The sequence below is a fragment of the Camelina sativa genome, chromosome 18 (genome assembly GCF_030686135.1).
Source record: "Camelina sativa cultivar CO46 ecotype springtype chromosome 18, ASM3068613v1".
In the NCBI taxonomy this organism is placed as follows: domain Eukaryota; kingdom Viridiplantae; phylum Streptophyta; class Magnoliopsida; order Brassicales; family Brassicaceae; genus Camelina; species Camelina sativa.
In genome coordinates this window covers 23,093,236-23,115,210 of record NC_141897.1, presented here as the reverse complement: position 1 = coordinate 23,115,210, position 21,975 = coordinate 23,093,236, and the positions used below count along the sequence as shown (strand labels likewise).

The window sequence follows — 21,975 nt, the reverse complement described above, 5'->3', positions numbered from 1 at the left end:
AGAAGAAAAAAAATTATTGAAGTTTTGATATTATAATTGGTCAACACATATAAGGGTTGAGTTTGGATGCAAATAATATTTTACTTCATCAAAAAAGGGATTCAACTTGCAAATAAGATCATATGTTCATTATTCATTATTAGCATCCGAAGGGAAAATAATGGAAATCAAAGCAAAAGCAATATGGTAGTCTGAAATCAAGTCAAAATCCAATCTTGACATGTTTCTACCCTCATAAAACATTTAAACAACTTTCTGGTTGCAAAGGGGACACTTGTTCTTGACCATTAGCCAGCTCTTGATGCACTCGAAGTGAAAGTCATGCTCACAATCCAGTTTCGCAGCTTCTTCACCGTTCTTCAACTTTTGCTGACAGATCACGCATGGCTCCGTTTCATCATTGCTGTTTTCATATGTCCTTCTTCTTAGGTTCTCATCAATGACTTCAACGGTTAACCCAGTGTTGACTTCTTCTCCTACATGTTCGGTGACATTCATCAATTGTTCCTAAAATAAATAAAAAATCATTACTAAACTTTACCGTATACAAACTCTACAACTTCTTACATACAACTCTTTTATTCCAGAAACCAAAATGGAACATATAATCTTATTAAAGAGTCCTTATAGCCTCTTGTATAAATGCAATCCTTCGGAAAATACAAATGCATCCGACTAAATTATCAATACTTGGAAGCATTATTTAAAGTTGAATGTTATCTCTCACAAAATTGTAAGGTTCTAACTTCTAAGATACAAGTTTCACAACTAAAAAGGTGGTGAAAGCTTTTTACATTTATTACTTAGCTAGTAACTCAGTACTTGACCTAACAAAAAAAATTATTGTAACTTCATTAAGAAAGTTAAATTTATAGTAGTAACAATGTTCAATATTTTCTTGCGCAAATACGAAAAATTAAAATCAAACAAAAAGACGCGTGAAATGGTATTTCACGGAATATCGATCTATAAAATGAAAATAAGTAATTATTTCTCTTTCTAAAGTGGTGTGGAAATAGTTTTCCATCTTAATTCCACGAATACTACTTTTTCATAAGCTCTAAATATATTTTAATGCTAAGATATAATATACAATACCTCGGACGCGATCGCGAGGATGAGTTGGGGAGAGGATACATCTACATAATATTCTTGCGATGCTGTTTCAGATTGCTCACTGCTCGATGATGACTGGAGCCACTGGCTGATCGATTCTTGATCCTATACAATTTCCATAAGTATATTATATCCAAAAGCTTTATTTCTATCAAACAAGAAAACATTAGATAAAATAGACAATTACCACGACTGGACGAGGAGGGGACTCTACTGTCAGGCTATCATGGTCATGGTTCATCTCAGCCGTTGGATCTGGTGATGTGGCAGTAGCGTCGACAGTAGGGCTATCATGGTTCATCTCAGCCGTTGGAGCTGGTGATGTGGCACAAGCGTCAACGACAGTAGGGGTAAGTGTCCCATAGTTGCCAGTCGTCTTCAAACAAAAGCCTTTGGAAGCGAAAAGAACTGTCAGCATCATCATCGGGAATCCGAGAATTGTCTCCGCTTTGATCCATACTTTTGAAGAAAATAAATACTACCTGAGAGACACAAGAGGTGGTAAATCAATTTGTACAGTATAAATAAGGATTAGTAGTTAATTAACCTAAGTTTCACCGTGCACTCTTCTCTTCAAAATGCAAATTACTAGAGTGGTCAGGATTAGCTTTTTTTTTGTTGATAAACTAATACAAAAAACAAGACGTTTATCACCACAAAATATATCAATTGTATCTCAGTTAAAGGAAAAATATATAATACCAAATAAAGTTATAAACGATAAATAATGCACATAACTTTCATATTTTGGGACAAGGATTTTGGCTACTTTAAGGATAAAAAAGGCATTTAATGAATCTAATCAAAGGAAAAAAAAGATCATGATTTACAATTGTTGTCTAGTTCTGAGTCCACAAATGTTAAGCAGTTCAACACTAAATTTTGACAGCTAATCAAAACTGGAACTTTGCTAGATTTGGAAGATTTTTTTAAACCTGCATTTATAAATAATAACTTTCTTACAATCATAGTTGTACTTTTTAAAAGACAATATTTATATATTATTTACTATCAATGAAAAACTATCATTTATAGTCAAAAATAATAAATGTAAAAGTGTCTTGTCTCTTTTCTATATTTCTGCTTTCAAACTTCATTATAAGAAGGCTTTTTTAAAACAGGAGCGAGAAACGCAAGTTGTTTTTTTCTATGATTCCATTACTTGGGTATTGGGGCTTTAAAAGAGAGAATTTGGGCCCAAATAACAGAAGCTAGTAAGTAAATACGTTAATGGGCCTGACGTTATAGCGTAAGGCTGCGAATGATAGACTTCTTTACACGACGTCGTTGTATAAGCTGTAAGCAAGCCGAATATGGTACATCGTCAAATTTTGTAGTAATATCAGTTTAATATGGCGGTAACTTTTTCTCTTTCAAATCACGTATTATTTTGTAGATTGGTTGATTAATTAAAAGATTGGATATGGCAAACACTAATGTCGTATGTCTCTGTTGATGAATTGGTTATTTAATTTGTAGATGAAACAGGCATGGTGATAAATGTCGATAAACATTTCATCTAGACATTATTATTGTGTTATTTCCACCGAGAGAGAGAGTGAGATGTTGAAGTAACTTTTGTGCGATCATATGAAAATAATGACATTATTTCCTTGAAAGAAGCAAAGAGACAAGCAACAAGACAAGAGTGTCCCCACGCATGTGACTACCGTAGCGTTAGCAAAAAAGATATCAATAATAAAAATGTTAGGTAAAAAAATATTAGCAATTCAAGAATACAAATTTTTAATTTATTAACATTATATAGATCAATTATATATAGTATAACACTATTAACTTATTAAGTATTAACACATGTAACAAATTTTGTGATATATGATAAAATCATCATTGCTAATTTTGACAAACTCTTCCAAAAACACATTGTTTCCAGTTTTCACACATTTCAAGTAGGTGTTGACAAAATAGTCACCGCGTACGTATGTTTGGTGTACAAAACTAGAAACTGTATTGCTGTTTGTTTATTATAATGTTAAAAAGAAAAAAGAAAGTGTTGTCGCTCTAATTCGAGCTACCTTCTTTACTTATGAAGTGGGTTATTTCTTTACTAATCGTTTCTTCATTTTTTCTTTTGGGAGGTGGGAAAAAGATTCAACCTTGTCTAAGAAAAGAAAGAAAAAACACTAAGCTTAATCTTTTTCTTTTGTTCCTCTGTTTTCTAAGGATTAACAAATCGATGATGCCCGGGTTTTAGTACCTAAACATCTCTTTTGTCTTGTCTTAGAAAAACCCCCTCAAGCAACCAACAACAGTAGATCGAACATCATTCAGATTTCTCTCTCTCTCTCTCTCTCTCTCTCTCTCTCTCTCTCTCTCTCTCTCTCTTTATTTCTCTGCATAAGCTAAGGAGCTATGTCGGCGTGCATCAATGGCTTATGCAGAGCCGTAACAGTCTCTCTTTTTTCCTTGTCCTTCTTCTTCTCTTTTTCCTCAGCTTGCTCTAATGGAAATTGCCAGGTTCTTTTGATTCTCTTTGCTTATTATTCTTATTCTCTAATTTATGGCCGCTATCAATTTGGGGTCTAAATCTTTTTGGATTTTGCTTTTTATTTGTGTGTGTCTTTCTCAGATGTTGGATTCATGCTCCTCAGCCACTGATTGTGCCTCAGGTTTGTATTGTGGAGACTGTCCTGCCGTTGGGAGCACTAAACCCGTTTGCACAAGAGGCCAAGCCACAATTCCAACTTCCATTGTAAGATTTTAATTAGGTTTCTCTATATTTTCCAATCTGAAATAGGTTATATCATAGAAGATAGTGTAGATCATTTGGTTGTATCAAAAGATTTAAACTTTGAAGATGGGTTTTGCTAAAGAATTTAAATTGTTCTATCAAGATAATGTAGATCATGTGGTTGTATCAAAAGTTTTGAACTTTGAATATGGGTTTTGTTGAAGATTTGTTTACATTTTTATGTGGTGATGAAATTTGTGTTCTTTTTTGTAGATAAATGGATTGCCTTTTAACAAGTATACATGGTTGATGACTCATAATGCCTTTAGCAATGCAAATGCACCGCCTTTGCCAGGTGTTGATAGGATTACATTTTACAATCAAGAAGATACTATTACTAATCAGCTCCAAGTAATGTCCTTATTTACCAACTCCTCTTATTTTGCATGATTCCTCTTTCTTGGGTAAAACTCTTGAATATATCTTTTATTTGCTCTAGAATGGAGTTAGAGGGCTAATGTTGGATATGTATGACTTCAACGACGATGTCTGGCTTTGCCATTCGCTTCGAGGGCAATGTTTCAATGTCACGGCTTTTGTAAGAATTTTTTCTTCAGCTTAACTAAAATAACCTGTTTGGATCAAAAGTTGAAACCTGATAGGATGGGAAATGTGAACTTTGATTTCTTTTTGAATCAGCAACCTGCAATTAACACACTGAGGGAAGTTGAGACATTTCTGAGTCAGAACCCAACAGAGATTATCACCATCATAATTGAGGATTATGTGCACAGACCTAAAGGCTTATCAACTCTGTTTGCTAACGCTGGTTTGGACAAGTACTGGTTTCCTGTTTCGAAAATGCCCAAAAAGGGAGAAGATTGGCCTACTGTGACTGATATGGTGCAAGATAATCACAGGCTCCTGGTTTTCACTTCTGTTGCTGCCAAAGAAGATGAAGAAGGTGTTGCTTATCAATGGAGATACATAGTTGAAAATGAGTGTGAGTATTACAAAAAAGTTCAAATCTTTGATATCTGAACTTTCTGTGAGAATAACCTTATCTTATCATTGTGTAAAGCTGGGGATCCCGGGGTGAAGCGAGGTTCTTGTCCTAACAGAAAAGAGTCACAACCTTTAAACTCAAAAAGTTCATCGCTTTTCTTGATGAATTACTTTCCGACGTATCCGGTTGAGAAAGACGCTTGCAAGGAACACTCAGCTCCACTAGCTGAGATGGTTGGGACTTGTCTCAAGTCAGGAGGGAATAGAATGCCAAACTTTCTTGCTGTTAACTTCTACATGGTATTGAATCAATCATAAAACTAAAAATATGACAGTTTTTTGTGAGATCTTGCTAACAAACCATAATATTGCAGAGAAGTGATGGAGGCGGCGTTTTCGAAGTTCTGGATAGAATGAATGGACCGGTACTTTGCGGCTGTCAAACTCTTGCTGCTTGCCAGGTAATAGCTTATCTACTTTCGATAACTTAACTTATGGATATGTAATCATATCGTACAAGCATAAACCATCTAAAACGGCTACCTGAATTTTGGTTCTTGATGTTGTTTGCAGCCAGGGGCAGCTTATGGTTCATGCAAAAATGTTACTCTACAGACAAGAACTCCAAACATGGATTCAACGGCTGGAAGCTACTCAGGTGCAAGCTACACAGGTTCAGTTCAGTTCTCAAAATCCTTAGCTTCTGCTGTGTATCCACGAAACACCATTGTTGTCTTCTGCTTCTCATGGCTTCCATTGCTGATGTTTTTACTATGAAACAACCAATCAAAACCACTTGGAGAGATTCTTAGGTTAGAGAATCTTGATCACTTTTTTAGAACGAATGAGAGATCCTAAGTTCAAGAAACATGAATTGCCTTAGAAAGAGTGTCCGATTTTATTCTTGCATTTGTAGACTGCAGAGTTAAAAGGCAAAAAATATTGTGTATGTGTGTCTTCAGCTTCTGTTGAATGTTCTGCAACTTAAATATATATATATATATATAGACAATTCTACTCCAATAGAAGGTTTACTGGATAAGTTATTTATGTTATTGATGGGAGAAAACAGAAGATATATGGGAATTCAATTTTATGAATTACTATGTACACAACAAACAAGAGAAATGGGAAGCAGAACTAGACAGCATGCAACAATGGTGGTGGATTCTGAGCATTGAGAAGCAATTCCATGGGTTTGATCTGAAGTGCAGGACTGATGGTAAGTAAAGCAATGAAGCAATCCACAGGAACTCTAGTTCCCCATAAGTTGATCGATTCAAGTTTTCTGCATTTGTTAACAAGAACCAGAAGGCCTCTCTCTGTCACATGGCGGCAACACCACATCCCGATCGTCTACATATATAAGAGATTCCGATTTCGAAAAGAGTGATTCTAATGATTCTAGATAGAATAAGTAGATGGATAGAGAAGATTCTTTGTCACCTTAAGATTATGACAGCGTTCTGCAATAGCGAAAAGAGACTCATCGGTTATAAAAGTACCTCCTATGTTTAGGTGTTGCAATGAAGAAGTTCTTGATATCTGTCAAATAAAAATTCAAGAATCTCTGATATGATAAACAAATACATTAAAGATTCTAATCCCACATAAATAAAAAAAGGACATTTATATTACCAGTTGAACAACACCAGAATCAGTAATAGCAGTCATGCCCCATAAAGAGACAGAGTTCAAATTGGCCACACATCTTGCAGAAGCTATTTGGTAAAGACCATTATCAGTTATATGACAACCCCATCTACTTCTAGATCTGCAAACATAGAAAACAAAAGAAGCTATGTGAAAAAAACAGAGCTTGTATCTGACCAAGTCAAGCTTTTTAAAGGTAAAGTTGGAAACTTGATCATATAAGAAGAAGAAGCAGAGAGGGAGAGATTACATGTCGAGTTCTTTGAGGTTGTAAGCAAGATGAACGAGACGAGAAGTGGAATCATCGTCCATTTTCCAACCAGCAAAGCTCAGAGATTGTCTTCTCGCCATCGATTGATTTACAGCTTTCCTCCATTTCTTGCAAACACCATTTGCCCTATAAAAACAAAACTTAAATTTCTTACAAGAACTGAAACAAAAAGGATCAAACTTAGCAACGATCAAGTTTGACTTACTGAGCCAAAACGGTGAAAGAAGTAACCAAAGAAAATATATAAGCGAGAAGGTCTAACGGTAAACGATCGATCGCTGCTTCTTCATACATGACTTTTATGTATATATATATATATATATATATATATATGAGTTTAAGGAGAAGAGCTTCTTCTTCTTGAATCAAATTACAACAACCTGCAGAAGCTTTTATGTATCAAGAAAAGTATGTAAAATATATGAGAATTTGTTTTCAATAGTTATTCATAATCATAATTGCAGAGGAGGAGGAAGAAAGAAGAAGATGTTGTCATTTTCTTAGTTTAACTTCAGAAGATGTGGTCATCGTTCCGTCATACTTTTTTGTACTCGTTTTTTTTTTTTTTTTTTTTGAAATTAATATTATTTTTATATGATTTAATTAAAATGTTTTTATTACACGGTCCAAGATTTTGCGTGGGAAAATTATACACTCTACATTACTCGGTCTTTTTCTTTTGTACGCCACGTGGCACATGCCACGCCCGACGGATCTTAAAATACAGTATTTTTTGTGGTTGCTTCACAAAATATTTTAAATGTTAAATTTGACATGACGTTATGTATGATTTTTTTTCTTTTCTTTTCTTCTTCTTACTTTTTTTACGTTTCGTTCATTGAGTTTTTTTGCAACTAGAAAAAGATTTGTCAAGTGTCAACTATTACTAGGTTAACTTATTCAATCAAAATACAAGAGTAGAAAAAAGAAAACTTAAATATATATAACACAAAGATTCGTATCACATATGTTTCAAGAAGTCTGCATCAGTCGATAATTTCTCCAAAACACCAGACGATAAATACGTGTGAATCTCAATGTCTCCTTGTTCAACTCCCGGATAAGCAATGAGTTTGCCTGCATCACGAGTATTACCCGGCCCAGCTCGAACCGCAATCGGTTTACCCCAACCGAAATCATTTCCATACACATTGAACCGAGGAGAGCTAGCTACTACTACAGAATTGCTCGATGCCTCATTACCACCATTCATTAATATACTCGGGTTTCTTCACCCAATTCGCAGCAAACTCCCTAAACTTTTCATTCGTTTGAGAACCAACAGTTTTGTTTATTAGCAGAGCAGCCCAACCAAGCCCATTGCTAACCATCTCCCCTACGGTGGTCGTCGCCGTAGCGAACCCAACCATATTCCCAAAACACTCTTTCTCGAGCGGAGGGTTTAGCCTTTGCCTCATATCCACCAGTAACTTGAAACAAATCACTTCCTCCGGACTCAATTCACTGTTTCTGATTATCGCTCGCCACATATACGCCGACACTGCTTGAAGCGACGAGATTCTCCGATCATCGGCACTAACCTCGCCGTTGGCTTTCTCTTTGAGCTCAGAGACGTTTCTACTCGTGAATCGAAATATCTTCTCTTGTAATAACGATGAAGTACCAAGAACAACAACCCGGTTCGGTGTCTCCGTCTCTGAGATCGGGATTCGAATCGGATACTCAATCCCGTCGAGAAACCATCCACGGAGAAGCAAAGGAGGAAACTTTCTCCGATTATCGGAATTAAAGCAAATCTCCGACCAAGTGTTGAAGAAACTCCAAAACGAACTCCCATCAGCAACGATATGGTTATAACCAAATCCGATAAAGACTCCATCTTTCAGCTCCGTCACTTGAAACGCGATTAACGAATCAGAGATACCTTCACGGTTCGTAACTCCGTTCGCCGGGAAAAAACGTTTCAAGAACTCAGGGACATGACCATCGGCAGGTTTTAAAACATCACTCACGGAAACGGATTTAGCTGAAGCGTGAACGAATTTGACACCTGAACCATCACAATCGACGTGAAACGACGCCGTCCCGTCGTCTTGGTTCTCAATCTTGACGAGACGACCGGCGAACGGGTAGAAGATGTTCAAAGCGACGGAGAGAGAGGATTTTAACCGAGAGATTATATGGGTTTCCGGGTCGGGTTGAGGAAAGAGAAGACCTCTCTGGGAGTATTCGGATCCAAGAAAAAAAGAGATCCCATGGAGTGAGATGGATCTTAACCCGATCCGATTCCTCGTTGTTGTAGCTCTCTGGTCGAACTATGCTCTTTGAGATCACTTCAACTACTACATCTCCCATTTTTTTTGTACTACACTTATTTATTTATTCTTCATGCAAATGAAACTAGTCTAGTGACTCTAGTTTGGTATACCAAACTAGTGTAAAAGTGAACTACACAACGTGTTTCACTTGGATAAAACTGTGCTCTCTTATTAACAAAAAAAAAAAAAAAAAAAAAAACTGTGCTCTCTTATCATATTGAGAGCTCTTCAAGCACAGCGCCTTGACTAAACGTTCATCATCAAAGCATAATCCTCCTCGTAATACAAGCCGCTGATATAGAAAGTGTCGTCCTCATCTGGTGTCACTTCCTCGAACCGTTTCAGAAAGTCTTCTGATGGGTCTTTTTCTGATGGGTCGTCATTGGGGTATCTCAGAAATTTGATCCTCTACAAACATCGCTTCTCCAGATTCCCGGAAAGGTCAATGTTTAAACAATTACGTAAATCTAGGTGTTCCAGGTGAGGACAAGTGTCAAGAATGGCGTTCAAGCCTGTGTAAGTTAGGCCGTGTCCGGCAAGCTCGAGGTGGCGTAGTCCGGGCATGGTTTCTGCAATTGCTAGTGCTATCGCATCATCATCAGCAAAAACTAAGCATTGGAAGCAGTTTAGCTTCAACGTTTTCAGATTTGGACAAGACTGGCCTACAAACTTTCACAGACTTTTCTGACAATAATAAGAAGCACTCTGGAAGATGGAGGTATTCAAGCAATGGAAGTTTCACAACTGCTTCGAGAAATTGCCCTTTCAATAAGAAACCGGATGATGTTAGTGTAAGGCTTCTCAGAAGACTTGACCTGCAAAGCAAATAATAATAACAAGTTAGAAGAAACATAAGAAGTTATAAAAGATAGAAGAAGAAGAAGCCAAAATCTATACAGTAGATTGGATTGGATCATCATATGTATATATATAGCAGCGGCAGCAGATAAAAAAAGAACCTGAAGCCAAAATAAATAAAAGGACCTCACAAGCATAATAACAAAGTTAATGTATTCTACACCATAATCCAAAGGGAAAGGAAAGAGGGCAATTGGAATAAAATAACAGTCACAAACCCGAAAATAATCAAACTTAGCGTTTGTTTGTTGTTTAATAATCAAATAAAACCCCCACAAAACAATGGCACTGATTCAACAAATTTGATTTTGTAACTAGCAGCAATCTATATGTAATACATGTTCAAATAAAAGTAACCAATAAGTAAGTTATCCAAATCATATGTAATACATGTTCAAATAAAAGTAGCAATAAGTAAGTTGCATAGCAATCAAATCAACGCCGCCAATTCTCTAAATTAGGGTTCTATATATATATAGAGAGAGAGAGAGAGAGGGAGGGAGAGAGAGAAGAAGAAGAAACATATCGGCCATGTAGGCGAGTATATTTTCACCCCAGTGCATAAGATCAATACTGATCTCGACCAAACCACCATCGCTGAGATCAATGGCGCGACGCCACATTTCCTCAGAGTGAAATGCCAGGTTGACCGATTCGATTTTCCGCCACATCGATGGGTCTTTTGAGATGCTTCGCCACGATATGTACACCATCTGAGCTTTCAGTAGATCAACCGTGCTAAGCCGACTTAGAATCGAAGGAGTTAACTCCGGTGGAAGCTCCTCCCACTCGCCGACGAGCGACGAAGATGATGATGATGAGGAGGAGGAGCAAGCCATTTTTTTTTTTTCCCCGAGAATCAAGTGAAGGCTTCTTTCTTTCTTACTTAAAACCAAAAAAAAGCCTAATAAGAGAGTTATAGAAGGCCCAATAATCGAATACAGTATTGGGCCTATGCTCACACCGTGTTTTTGTTTTTCTCCAGGTCAACAAGTATGACATCATGCAACAAAGTTATTAAATGTTTTGTTTTGCTGCTACCCCGGCGGCGAGTGTAGTTGATTCCGGTCAGGTACGTTCCCGTTTATGAGTCTCTTTTATGTATTTGAATTGATTTGTTTGATGATGGTAGCAAATGTTGAGAATACCAACACGAAAAAATTGTAGAGGCTTATTGAATTTGGTGAATCTTGAACACAAGTGAGAAATCAGCGTTTTGCCTAGTTGTACACACACAAGAGAAATCATCTCAAACAATGTTCACATACTCGTTAAATTCAACATCATTCAACAATTTTCCCACTACTTGAGGCTGTAAGCAAGCCTGAAAATCAAGACTCTCTTGATCGATTCCTTGGAACACAACGAGTCTCCCGTTGAGATACGGTGGTCCAGCTCTTGCAGCTATCGGTTTACCCCAACCGAAATCGTTGCAGTACACATCGAACCGGTTAGAGTTTGTGACAACCAAATCTTTGCTACCAACAGAAACTGGAATCTTGATATTTTTCACCCACGTCTCTGCTAATTCTTTGGCTTTCTCATCCGTTTGTGACATCTCCATTTTGTTGATCTGCATAGCAGCCCAGCCTAGTCCGTGGTCCAGCAGCTCCCCAACCGTGACGGGAGCTATCCCGGTCTGGCTCACATTCCCAAAACACTCTGCTTCCAGCGGTGGATTTAGTCTTTGCCTCATGTTTATAGGTAGCCTGCAATGGGTCTCTTCTTCTCGGCTCATGCCGCTGTGCTTAATCATTGAACACCATATATGTGCTAACACCGCTTGTATAGACGAGATCTTTTGATCAGCCTCGCCGTTGGCTTTAGCTTCCAGTTTCAAAACATTCTCCTTTGTAACATGGAACATCTTCTCTTGTAAATTGGTTGATGTTGTTACAGAACTAGTTGCTTTTGTTTCAGGGTCGGGGATATGGATTGGATAATCAATTCTAGGAAAGAACCAACCTTTGAGTTGAAGACGATGTTGGAAGGTCTCGAATCCTCCCGAATCCTTTGAACAAATCTCAGACCATGCGTTGATGAACCTCCAGATTGAACTGGCGTCAGCCACGGTTGAGTTGTAACCGAAGCCGATGAAAATCCCGTCTTTCATCTCGGTCACTTGAACCATAAGTAAAGATCTTGAGACACCGTGGTAGTTCTTGATCCCGGTCGCAGGGAAGAAAGAACTGAAAAAACCGGGGACAGAACCAGACAACTGAAGTACATCACTGAGCTCGATGTTTTTAGCCTCGGCGTGAACAAACTCCACACCTGAACCATCGCAGCTGATGAAAAACGAGACAGTATCGTCGTCGTTCTTGACCTTGACAAGACGACCAGCTAGAGGATAGAAACGATCTAGTGCAACAGAGAGTGAAGCTTGTAATCGTGAGACGATTATGTCAGTTTTGGGATCAGGTTTGGGAAAGAGAAGACCTCTTTGAAGATAACCAAAGCGAAGACGAGCAAGATCCCATGGAGAAAGATGAATCTTCTCCTTCACAGTAGTCGGTTTCTTAACGTTTCTAGGATTTACGACGCTCTTTGAGATTATCACCACCAATTCGTCTTCCATCGTGTTGCGTTTTTTTTTTTTTTTTTTTTTTTTTTACTTTTAATGTGTAGTGGGTAACGTGAGGCTCAGTTTCTATATCAGGCAATCGTGAATTCTCTGGATGAGTCCATTAATTAATACGACCAACCAACAAGTTACATCATATACTTTATGGTACACTAATAATTAAAGTTTACATGGACCTCAGTTGTTTTCTATTTTATTTTGGCATTTTGTGACATGTATAATAATACAAACAAACTTTACCAAAAAAAAAAGAGGGTATAATTCTGTTCTTAAAGACTAGTGAGAATATGGAAGCTATATACTGTATGATTGGTTTGTATTTGGCATGACTTTTATTTTCTTTTGTTAAAGTATGACTTTATGTTTTATCTTTAGTTGGTGTTGATCGTGCTCAGAGCTTACCCTTAGGCAAAAAGGGTAAATGCCCCAAACCACCAAAAAAAATATTAAAATTTTAGGCCACATTTTATATAAAAAGTAAGCTTATTATATTTAATTAACTTAATATAATGTGTTTTTAATAATGGAAACTTTTCATTAGAAATTGTATATTTTTAAAAAATACTTTTAAGTTTTATTGAGATTTTATTATTTTGAAAATAAATTCCTTACTAATATATAACAACATAAGTAAAAAAAAAGTATTTAAACAAAGAATAACTAAACGTAGTACATGTGGATAATTACTATAGAATATTGTGATTTTTAAAAAATGATTTTAATTTTTATTTTCATATTATTAGTTTTGTTATTAACATTTTATTTTTATTTAATATTAAAATAATTTATTAATAAATATACAAAAGTCAACAAAAAAATTTGTCCTAGGCCTCCATAAGTGTGAGCACGGCACTGATCGTGTTAGTCTGCTAGTGTCATATTTTAGTGCATTACAAACACATGTATGTCAATAATTTAACAACTAGAAAGCATCTTTAGTTTATTTAACTTCAGTTTTTGGATTATAATAGTTGTTGTTATTTCTATTAATAAACAGAGTAAATACACATGTTTATATATGTTAAAAAATACGTTTACTAAAGATTTCAATAGAGAGACTGTTAAAACATAAAGTAGCTCCTATTATATATTACACACAATCGTGTAATTTTGTTGACCAAATCTAGAACAGAGCTAAACCGAGGTGGTTGGTGCTTAAACCGGGACGGTTCGATTGTATTACGCCTGTTAACGCTGCCTATGTAGTATACACGGGCCTTAAGAAAAAGCCTTTTGTCTTTTCTTTTTCTTATTTCACAAAATTTTTTACAGAAACATTGAAAGCCCAACAAGAACCTATTAGATTTACTTTCTGCTGAAAGAAAATTAAGTGGGCCTTGTCTTTCCTCAAAAATTTTAAATCAATAGACGTGTTTCTCTCCAAGTTAAAAGAGAAGTTGACTAGTAGCCTTCACTTGCTTCAATAATTCCTATCAAATTATAAGAATTAATACAGCTCAATATTTTTGTCCAATAATAATCTTTTTCTATTTCACATCATTCCTTCTATTTCCTGTTATGGGCTCAGCCCAATTAGAATAGTGTACGGGAAAAACAGTAAAAGAACCTAAATTAACCTATGTATGACAATTGAGGAAGATGACGAGCAACACACACTCAACAACAAAGGAAAGAAAGAAGACATCGAAACCCTAATCAGAGGTCATCCAAAGAAATGAACAATAATCTCAAACCATTCTTGAAGCAAGTGAAGGCTACGAGTCTCTAATACTTGATGCTATGTTTCAGATTTAGCTGCCAAATTGAACCTTAATATTCTACTCTTTTTCTGTGTAGAAATTTCCAGTCTTTCCTTAATTCAAAAACTCAAAGGAATATTTAGATCAAAGGAAGCTCCCAACAAATCTAACGAGTCAACGACGATCCAACTTAGCCCCATAATCCACCAACGAAGTGTGTTTTCAGACTCATTAGACGAGATCTGATCCTTTTCGCCATCAAAAAACTCTGAACCGTTGTTGTTATAAAACCTGGTGCTGGTGCTGGTGGGATCGTGGCGGGATCGAATCAGGAATATAGTGGTAGTAGCTCGAGTGAGTCAGCTGTGGAGAAGACTGTGTTTAAGATAAAATTGAAGTCTTTTTGATTATTAGGCTAAAGGAGTTGAGAAGTTTTATTGATTTAGATTTAAAAGAAGCTAGAACATTGGTGTAGAAGACTCTTGAGATTTGAAAGCTAGATTCTACAGCATAGTGCAGTTTTTTTTTAGAAAAACAAAACTATAAAACATGTTTTACCACGACTATAAAAAGTATAAAACAAAAAAAAATTATGAAAAATACATATAAAAACAAACCCGCCGCGTAGTACGGGTACTAACCTAGTTCTCTTAATCTAGTTTTTATAGGAAATTTTAAGTACGAGTTTGTTTAGTTGTTTAACTCGTTGTTTCCTTTCTTTCGATGAGCTATTTATATCATTTTTGAGTTTTGCTCTAGTATTTAAGCAACTACAACGTTTTATAGAAACGATGGCTAAAACCTCAGTCTACACTTATGGATTGTGGTGGTGTTGTGTTGATGATAGAAACAAAAAACCTTAAGCAGACTCAGTCTTCTTCATCATACTTCAAACCATCTCTGATCTGCACATATAAGAAACCATCGTTAATTTTTAAACAACAGCATAAACGAGATAGCTAGAAATATAGAAACCGTAAAAGTGACGTATTGAGGAGTCAGAGACCATCAATCACTAGAATCAGTTAGATATTGTAACTGTGAGCACTCCATTCTTCAAAGTTCATTCTTCAAAGTTCAAAGTTTTATTTCTCCACATCTGAATAAGGATTATTTGGTTGAGGGATTAACTTCGAAACAGGTGGAGAAAAGGAGGGATTATGAGATCACTTACACAGATCAAGAAAAAGGATACTAATTTCCATCCCATCGTTGTTGTTGCTGCGTCATATAGTGCATCATCCCCGATTGTACATAGCAGGCCAATCTTCCATTTGATACCGTCTCGTTGTAGGCAAGAGCAACCTGAGATCATACTATTAAATCCAGAGATTGGAAATCAAAGCGGGTTACAAAAATGTAAAATCAATAGTATTTTTCAGTTCCGCTGCTGCAGCAAGAGTACCTTGAAATGGAAAGTGAACCAATACTTGTATACAAGGATAAATAAACCTATAAGAACCATGTGACATACACTCAAATATTAGTAGTATATATATACGCATGCCAAATATGTTCCACAGAGGAAGAACCATTGAATCGTCATAGGGTTAGGTGGCTATTAAGTTAGAATTACCTGCAAAAGAGCTGGTCCATCCTTGCTTATATACAGTCAAACAACACTTGCAGACAGAACTCCTTGAAATCAGAATCAGATCTGCATAAATGAATTTGTAAGAATTCAAGGCTTCTATAAATTGATAGAAAAACTACCGAACTCTTTCATTTTATGGCTTGTGGACATTAAGGCAAAACAGAAGTAAAAGCACAAATAAATGTGTAGCAACCCAATAAAACAGTACTTACTTGTTATTCCAAGATCCGATGACAAAGTGCCGACCAAGTGTCAAGTGATCGACACTATCAGAATCCACTTCTCTATGACTATTAGCAAGCATATTTCCACCCCCCCCCCCCCCCCCCCACCAGAGTTCTTTAACCAAAAACCTGCATCACCAAAAAAGAATGCGAAACCTGTATCAGAAACAGTTTTTTTTTATAACTGTAAATAAATCTATCTAAGCTGAGAGTACATGATGGAGTATAGAACCTTATGCATTGGTCATGAAAGCAGTGGCTGACACCCAACTGGTAGCAAGTAGTGGCTGACACCCAACTGGTTTTCAATGTAGCAAGTAGCAACTATCATATAATGGTAGGCAAATTTGCAAACAAGACAAAGGATGGAAAGAGAGAGAGTGAGATCAGAGAGTACCAAATTTAATTGTATGGGAAGAGGTCTTCTAGGGTTTGGTCGTTTTTAAGACCTGGTTTAGCAAAGCGTAGCTCATCAGATACATCTCCAGCAGGCATCACAATTTCACTAGTTCATCATGTACGATCTGCAACATAGCCATGACAAGACAAACTTCAGTCAAGATAAATGTTTCCAAGCCAACTACCAAAAAAAAAAACTCGAACCTTGGCCATTGAGATTGATCTGTCCGCAAGCTGCAGCCTCCAAGAATTCCACCAGTCTCGGCTATTCACTTGAATCCTTATGTTATGTCTTTTGTGTATCTGTCATGGCCAAGAGCAGTCTTCGGTTTCACCAAACTCCATGGCCAACAGCAGTCTTCTCGTCTCACTATAATCTGCAACCAAGAAACAAGCGGGATAAGCAATTATGACACTCTGATTTGCAGAAAGCTAAACATTCATTAGATATATAAAAATATGTACCTTCACCTGGTTACGAGAAATAGCTTGAAGAAGTCTGTCTTTGTCTTTACCAAAGATTTCTGGAAATCCAGCATCGTCCTTCCCTCAAGGGATTCCTATTATTAAACAAATAAACTATTTCTTTGGTAAAAACTGTTTTCCTGGAATTTGGAAAGATAAGAGGAACGAGGTAAAGGCGATTCAGTAATACCTGCCCGGCTCTCTGCATTGCGCATCCGCATACTTCTCCTCTTAAGTACCTTCTCCATAAGAGAGCCATCAATAAACGCATCAGAACTTTCATCCGGAAGCTCTTCCATCTGTTTAGAAGGTTGAGAATCAGCTACACCTTCATTAACCTTCCCTGAGCTTAGCTGCTGTCTTTCAAGGTGTTCCTGCAGGTCTTCGGTTTCACCAATCTCCATAGGCCTCGTCTCAGCTACACAACACAGAACAACATAAAGAAGACACGAAAAACAGATCCATAAGAAAAGAGAAACAGAAGAAGATTCAGAGAAACGGACCTTGTTAGTTTTGAATGAATGTCAATCATTTTTCTTGGCCAAGATATCAGTGGCAGCCTTGTTAAACGGCTTCACGGCATGACTCTCATCAAACATCCATGGAAACATAATATCACCTATATAAATCCATGGCCAAAAAACCAGAACAAAATGAGAATTTGCAAACACGAAGAAGAAGAAGAAGGATGGAAAGAGAGAGAGAGAGTGAGATCAGAGAATACCAAATTTAATTGTATGGGAAGAGGTCTTCTAGGGTTTGGTCGTCTTTGAATCCTCTTTAAGACCTGGTATAGCAAAGCGTAGCTCAGATACATCTCCTGCATCCATCACAAATTCACTAGCTCGTCATGCACAATCTGCAACATAGCCATGATAAGCCACACTTCAGTCAAGGTTAATGTTTCCAAGCCAACTACCAAAAAGAAAATGAGAGAGAAAGAAATGGAACCTTGGACATTGAGTTTGATCTACACCAAACGAATCCACAGAACAAACATCTCCATTGGCTCCTTGTGATATGTGTATTTGCCATGGCCAACCGCAGTCTTCGGTTTCACCAAACTCAATAGGTCTCGTCTCAGCTACACAACACAGAACATGACAAAGAAGACGAAATAACAATAAAAAATCAATCTTACAAAACCACCGAACAACAGAGATCAAATAAAGAAAGAGAACAGATAAAGAAAACTTACATGTCAATGAAATAGGATTTGATCATATCTCTTTGATCTGCTCAAGTGAATCAAAAGAACAAACGTTAATATTTGAGATAAGAGACTAAGTTCAGAACATAAAGAAAGAGAACAGATAAAGAAAACTTACATGTCAATGACATAGGATTTGATCATATCTCTTTGATCTGCTCAAGTGAATCAAAAGAACAAACGTTAATATTTGAGATAAGAGACTAAGTTCAGAATAATCCCAAGGGTGATACAAAGCTTCATACCTGCTTAGTGCTTACACGATGTCTCTCTGTAAAGATGTGTTTGTGTGAGCTGACAGGTTATCCCTTGCCATTGTTCCTGCAAGTGAGAAGAAGGAAAAAAAAGATTAGTTGCTCGTAGATTAAATAAAATAGATTCAATACGCAAGCTATGACTCTGTTCTGAAGTGAAGTAAGACTCGAAAGGCATCATCATCCGTAGTAATAATGGGAAGAAAGTGAGCTATGCATACATCATCTTCCACCCAATCCATAGAGACAACAAACAAAACCAAAAACTTCAGTCTTCACTTATGGATTGTGGTGTTGATGATAGAAAGAAAACCTTAAGCAGTATGAGTCTTCTTCATCATTCTTCAAACCATCTCCGATCTGCACATATAAAAATTAGGAGAAACCATCGTTATTTATCAAGTCTTAATTTAAACAACATCATCAAGTGAGAAAAAAACATAAAGAAGCTTCATACCTGCTTAGACACTTCTGTCGTTAAAGCAATTGAAGAATGTCTGTGTGATTTGGCTGGTAAGCCCTTGTCATTGTTCCTGCAAGTGAGAAAAAAAAAAAAAAAAGAAGATGAAAGATGAGTTGCTAGTTTCAATAAAACAGATTCATTAAGCTATGAGCAAACAGCTCTAAAGTGATGAAATATAATCTGTGATAAATGGATGGTATATACCTGAAATTCTAACTAGCAGATGTGGTGTAGTTGTTTGTGTTGCAGGCATATGTGGAGCTGAAAAAATCTACATCAATGATTACAGAACGCATTGGCTGAGGGATAAACTTGAAAGAAACAGAACATAAAAAATAAAACTTAAATGTCAATGATATCTCTATCTGATCTGCTCAGTGAATCAGAAGAACCATCGTTAGAAAATTTGAGATAAGAGACTAAGTGCAAAACCTAAATCCCAAGGGTGAAAAGAAGACTCATACCTGCTTGGACGATGTCTCTGTGTGAGGTTAGCCCTTGCCATCCAGATCATAATTCGCTTCCAAAACACAACTGCAAAACGAAGACACAAACGTAACGTACAAAACAAACAAAAAGAAGTAAAAGACTTGTTAAGAGGAAGAACAAAACCTTTGAAGACGTAACTCAGAAAAGAAGCTTGTCCATCAAAGCCACCACTTTATCAATAAAAGCATCAACCACAACCTGAAATCACAGAACGACAAGTTAAAAAAAAAAAAAGCCACGGTGACAAGCATATAAGAATAGTATTAAACAGTAGGAATAGATGTAGCATGAGAATCAATACAAAAACCAGAGAAATAAAAGGAAAGAGTTACACGATTTCCCAAAACCATCATATCTTCTTAGCGGTCTCACCTGTTACATTTACACGTCTATTGACTTTCAAACTTCAAAACAATTTTGAGAGATTTATTTAAAGAAAGAGGTTTCATAATACCTTATTTGCTTGGAAGGTAAGAATATCTGCGACCGAATTCTCTGATTAGCATCATTGCAGGTTCTTCACACAACCGAGTAACCTGTAACATAAGGAAGCTTATTAGTTACTTGACTCAGAAACTGTAACGCGTCTGGTCCAAGTAAATGATTAGCGCAAAGGAAAGACAGAATATGTATGCCAACAGAGTGAAGATTGGATTTGATAAAGACTAGATTAGCAGGAAAGGAATCATACCAATGACAACCACCAAATCATCAGGATTAGAACCATCAAACTGGATAAGGAATTCTGAATTTCTGAAACTTTAGCACAGAGACGAAGCGTGTCCATTTGAAAGCCATCACTGATCGATAAACGAATCACCCAAAACCTGTAAAATAAAAACAGAGACAAGGTAGGAATAGATAAGACACTGAATACAAAAAAAAAGAAGCTAAAAAGGACAAAGTTTAAGAACAAAACTCTCGTCTAGGAAAGAATTTGTGGAGTATATCTCATCTGGATGTGTACACACACAGCAAGCACATCTGGGAAACACAAGAAGCTGAGGATCAACAATAGCCAATATTAACCTGAAAGCTAAAACTCCCACAATGTTTTCTCTTTTAACCTCCCACACAGTTAGTAATCCAGGCGATCTGCATCAAAAGAGAGACTGACATGTTAATTACACAATGTTTTCTCTTTGAAACTCCCAAATCATGTTTGAAAAGTCCCTGATGGGTGCAGTCCAAAACTCAAAATAGCAGACATATATATCAAAGGGAAAGAGGAGGAAATAGATACCTGAATATATCAACCAAATGACGTCCAGCCTTGTGCATCACATCAGAGGAGTCCAGACTTAGTAGCAGACGGCACCCTAAGAGACATAAGAAAGAAGAAGAAGAAGCAAATCAGCCATATCGACCATATAGCTTCATCCGCCACACCAGGAACCTGCAACAACACAAGGACAAGTAAGAATACAATTTTATAAAAAAATCAAACCGTAGGAGGAGGAGTGAAAATTCAGAAGCAGGAAGATCAGTCAAAGCCATCACTGACTGATGAGAGCATCATCCAAAAACCTGAAACAACAAAAATAACAAGGTCATAGGCTAAAACCATAACAAAGGCAGAGAGGAGGAAGTACCTGAATAAACCCACAGGTACAGCCTTGTACATCAATCACATCAGAGGAGCCCAGACAGACCCTAAGAGACATCAAAAAGAAGAAGAATCAAATTAGCGATATCGACCATGGCATCATCAACCAGAATATTGACTCGCAAACAACACATGACAAGTAAAATCAAACCTGTGAAAACTCAGAAGAGGGGGCGAAACTCAGAGACCAAACCCTAGAAGAATTTAACAAATAAGTAAATCAAACCGTAGGGAAGGATGATTGGAACATTGATACGCTTCCAAAACACCCTGCAAGAGAAAGAATCTTACTTACTTAGTTAGGGAACCGAACAAATATATAAAACAAAAAAAAAAACAATCAGAGACCAAACCCTAGAAGAATATCAACAAGTAAGTAAATCAAACCGTATGGGGGGAGTGAAAATTCAGAAGCGGTAGGGGAGCGATGATGATCGGATCATAGATTCGCTCACAAAACAACCTGCAAGACGAAGAAACATACTTAATGAACTAAACAAAAAAAAAAAATATAATAACAGAGCATCACGCGTTAATAAGAAAAAGAATAATAACAGAGGGAGCGAGAGGTGAACACAATAAAAACCCTAGACGAAGATTTCACAACTTGAGTAGGAAGGAATGAGATGATCATCGGGTTGTAAGATCCACGCGCATCAAAGAGAGACTGAGATGTTAAGAGAAAGAACACTACCTCCTGAAGAAGATGCAGCGGAGAGAAGAAAGACACCAGAGACTAGTTTGTGTCCATCAAAAAAGCCATCTTCATTGATTTATAAAAGCATAATCCAAACCCTAGAAAAAAAAAACCCAATCATCGATTCAAAGAAAGACATCAGAATCACCGACCAACGAAACGAGAAGTTGCGGAGAGACTTTTACACTACAGAGAGAGGAACGAAGACGGAAAAAGATTAGTAGAGGAAGATGTGATCATGTGAATGAGAGAGAGCGCATTATATTTTATAGACGGTCGAGAGATCTAATCATATTCAGGTTATACAAAGTCGGTAGTCAAAACAACCTTGACTCTTCTTTTGTCCAGCTGGCAAATTTTCCTTTTTTCTTCTTACACAAATTTCCTTTTTTTTTTTTTTTTTTTTTTGTAAATTA

At 36.8% G+C, this 21,975-nt stretch overlaps 5 protein-coding genes and 1 pseudogene across 59 annotated transcripts; 1 reads left to right on the top strand and 5 right to left on the bottom strand.

Annotated features, from left to right (window-relative positions):
- Positions 1–106: 106 nt before the first annotated feature.
- On the bottom strand, positions 107–1,783 carry LOC104763679 (uncharacterized). Of its 4 annotated transcripts, none has more exons than XM_087500182.1 (4): positions 1,664–1,783; positions 1,304–1,598; positions 1,099–1,221; positions 107–507 (listed from the first exon to the last, which is right to left on the bottom strand). In XM_087500182.1, exons 2-4 carry the CDS (start codon positions 1,538–1,540, stop codon positions 244–246), a joined length of 624 nt encoding a protein of 207 aa, XP_087356308.1. In that variant the 5' UTR covers positions 1,541–1,598; positions 1,664–1,783; the 3' UTR covers positions 107–243. The 4 variants fall into 4 exon arrangements, with proteins under 4 accessions (XP_087356308.1, XP_087356307.1, XP_010485324.2 ...); XM_087500181.1 differs by having other exon boundaries at positions 1,675–1,780; XM_010487022.3 differs by having other exon boundaries at positions 1,304–1,783.
- A 1,286-nt stretch (positions 1,784–3,069) lies between these two features.
- Positions 3,070–5,836, top strand: LOC104762849 (PI-PLC X domain-containing protein At5g67130). Its single transcript, XM_010486244.3, has 8 exons — positions 3,070–3,594; positions 3,707–3,829; positions 4,082–4,219; positions 4,308–4,406; positions 4,508–4,811; positions 4,890–5,113; positions 5,188–5,274; positions 5,387–5,836. Exons 1-8 carry the CDS (start codon positions 3,490–3,492, stop codon positions 5,588–5,590), a joined length of 1,284 nt encoding a protein of 427 aa, XP_010484546.1. The 5' UTR covers positions 3,070–3,489; the 3' UTR covers positions 5,591–5,836.
- LOC104762850 (F-box protein At5g67140) lies at positions 5,829–7,342 on the bottom strand. Its single transcript, XM_010486245.3, has 5 exons — positions 6,943–7,342; positions 6,717–6,863; positions 6,452–6,587; positions 6,260–6,358; positions 5,829–6,169 (listed from the first exon to the last, which is right to left on the bottom strand). Exons 1-5 carry the CDS (start codon positions 7,029–7,031, stop codon positions 5,954–5,956), a joined length of 687 nt encoding a protein of 228 aa, XP_010484547.1. The 5' UTR covers positions 7,032–7,342; the 3' UTR covers positions 5,829–5,953.
- A 260-nt stretch (positions 7,343–7,602) lies between these two features.
- Positions 7,603–9,406, bottom strand: LOC104762848 (putative acetyltransferase At3g50280 pseudogene; annotated as a pseudogene). Its single transcript, XR_015588555.1, has one exon. The product of XR_015588555.1 is annotated as a putative acetyltransferase At3g50280 pseudogene (transcript).
- A 295-nt stretch (positions 9,407–9,701) lies between these two features.
- On the bottom strand, positions 9,702–12,577 carry LOC104762846 (uncharacterized). 2 transcript variants are annotated; one of them, XM_087498516.1, is made up of 2 exons: positions 11,840–12,523; positions 9,702–9,831 (listed from the first exon to the last, which is right to left on the bottom strand). In XM_087498516.1, exons 1-2 carry the CDS (start codon positions 12,450–12,452, stop codon positions 9,818–9,820), a joined length of 627 nt encoding a protein of 208 aa, XP_087354642.1. In that variant the 5' UTR covers positions 12,453–12,523; the 3' UTR covers positions 9,702–9,817. The 2 variants fall into 2 exon arrangements, with proteins under 2 accessions (XP_087354642.1, XP_010484543.2); XM_010486241.3 differs by lacking the exon at positions 9,702–9,831 and having other exon boundaries at positions 11,036–12,577.
- Positions 12,578–14,843: 2,266 nt separating this feature from the next.
- Positions 14,844–21,833, bottom strand: LOC104762844 (uncharacterized). Of its 50 annotated transcripts, XM_087498514.1 has the most exons (34): positions 21,745–21,819; positions 21,557–21,657; positions 21,250–21,325; positions 21,014–21,132; positions 20,849–20,909; positions 20,500–20,652; positions 20,324–20,351; positions 20,176–20,240; positions 19,948–20,083; positions 19,711–19,792; positions 19,589–19,628; positions 19,380–19,454; positions 19,232–19,301; positions 18,972–19,038; positions 18,762–18,837; positions 18,618–18,664; positions 18,296–18,371; positions 18,169–18,205; positions 18,039–18,075; positions 17,792–17,924; positions 17,565–17,699; positions 17,344–17,459; positions 17,169–17,258; positions 17,031–17,079; positions 16,841–16,935; positions 16,580–16,752; positions 16,374–16,500; positions 16,209–16,274; positions 15,965–16,105; positions 15,735–15,815; positions 15,564–15,610; positions 15,333–15,463; positions 15,165–15,257; positions 14,844–15,063 (listed from the first exon to the last, which is right to left on the bottom strand). In XM_087498514.1, exons 30-33 carry the CDS (start codon positions 15,752–15,754, stop codon positions 15,222–15,224), a joined length of 234 nt encoding a protein of 77 aa, XP_087354640.1. In that variant the 5' UTR covers positions 15,755–15,815; positions 15,965–16,105; positions 16,209–16,274; positions 16,374–16,500; positions 16,580–16,752; positions 16,841–16,935; positions 17,031–17,079; positions 17,169–17,258; positions 17,344–17,459; positions 17,565–17,699; positions 17,792–17,924; positions 18,039–18,075; positions 18,169–18,205; positions 18,296–18,371; positions 18,618–18,664; positions 18,762–18,837; positions 18,972–19,038; positions 19,232–19,301; positions 19,380–19,454; positions 19,589–19,628; positions 19,711–19,792; positions 19,948–20,083; positions 20,176–20,240; positions 20,324–20,351; positions 20,500–20,652; positions 20,849–20,909; positions 21,014–21,132; positions 21,250–21,325; positions 21,557–21,657; positions 21,745–21,819; the 3' UTR covers positions 14,844–15,063; positions 15,165–15,221. The 50 variants fall into 50 exon arrangements, with proteins under 50 accessions (XP_087354640.1, XP_087354633.1, XP_087354639.1 ...); XM_087498507.1 differs by having other exon boundaries at positions 16,847–16,935; positions 17,031–17,258; positions 20,500–20,783; XM_087498513.1 differs by having other exon boundaries at positions 17,031–17,258; positions 18,972–19,028; positions 20,500–20,783.
- Positions 21,834–21,975: the final 142 nt, after the last annotated feature.

Excerpts from the sequence above, each read along its gene's own strand:
- LOC104763679 (XM_010487022.3), bottom strand. The coding sequence starts at position 1,540 with ATGATGATGCTGACAGTTCTTTTCGCTTCCAAAGGCTTTTGTTTGAAG. Across the intron at positions 1,222-1,303 it reads CCCCTCCTCGTCCAGTCGTG|GATCAAGAATCGATCAGCCA; the intron begins GTAATTGTCTAT and ends GAAATTGTATAG. Across the intron at positions 508-1,098 it reads TCCTCGCGATCGCGTCCGAG|GAACAATTGATGAATGTCAC; the intron begins GTATTGTATATT and ends TATTTATTTTAG.
- LOC104762849 (XM_010486244.3), top strand. The coding sequence starts at position 3,490 with ATGTCGGCGTGCATCAATGGCTTATGCAGAGCCGTAACAGTCTCTCTT. Across the intron at positions 3,595-3,706 it reads GCTCTAATGGAAATTGCCAG|ATGTTGGATTCATGCTCCTC; the intron begins GTTCTTTTGATT and ends TGTCTTTCTCAG. Across the intron at positions 4,812-4,889 it reads ATACATAGTTGAAAATGAGT|CTGGGGATCCCGGGGTGAAG; the intron begins GTGAGTATTACA and ends CATTGTGTAAAG.
- LOC104762850 (XM_010486245.3), bottom strand. The coding sequence starts at position 7,031 with ATGTATGAAGAAGCAGCGATCGATCGTTTACCGTTAGACCTTCTCGCT. Across the intron at positions 6,588-6,716 it reads AACCTCAAAGAACTCGACAT|ATCTAGAAGTAGATGGGGTT; the intron begins GTAATCTCTCCC and ends CTATGTTTGCAG. Across the intron at positions 6,359-6,451 it reads ATTCTGGTGTTGTTCAACTG|ATATCAAGAACTTCTTCATT; the intron begins GTAATATAAATG and ends TTTATTTGACAG.
- LOC104762846 (XM_010486241.3), bottom strand. The coding sequence starts at position 12,452 with ATGGAAGACGAATTGGTGGTGATAATCTCAAAGAGCGTCGTAAATCCT.
- LOC104762844 (XM_087498466.1), bottom strand. The coding sequence starts at position 20,537 with ATGCACAAGGCTGGACGTCATTTGGTTGATATATTCAG. Across the intron at positions 20,352-20,499 it reads CATTTGGTTGATATATTCAG|ATCGCCTGGATTACTAACTG; the intron begins GTATCTATTTCC and ends CTTTTGATGCAG. Across the intron at positions 20,084-20,285 it reads GTGGGAGTTTTAGCTTTCAG|GTTTTGGGTGATTCGTTTAT; the intron begins GTTAATATTGGC and ends TTTATTTTACAG.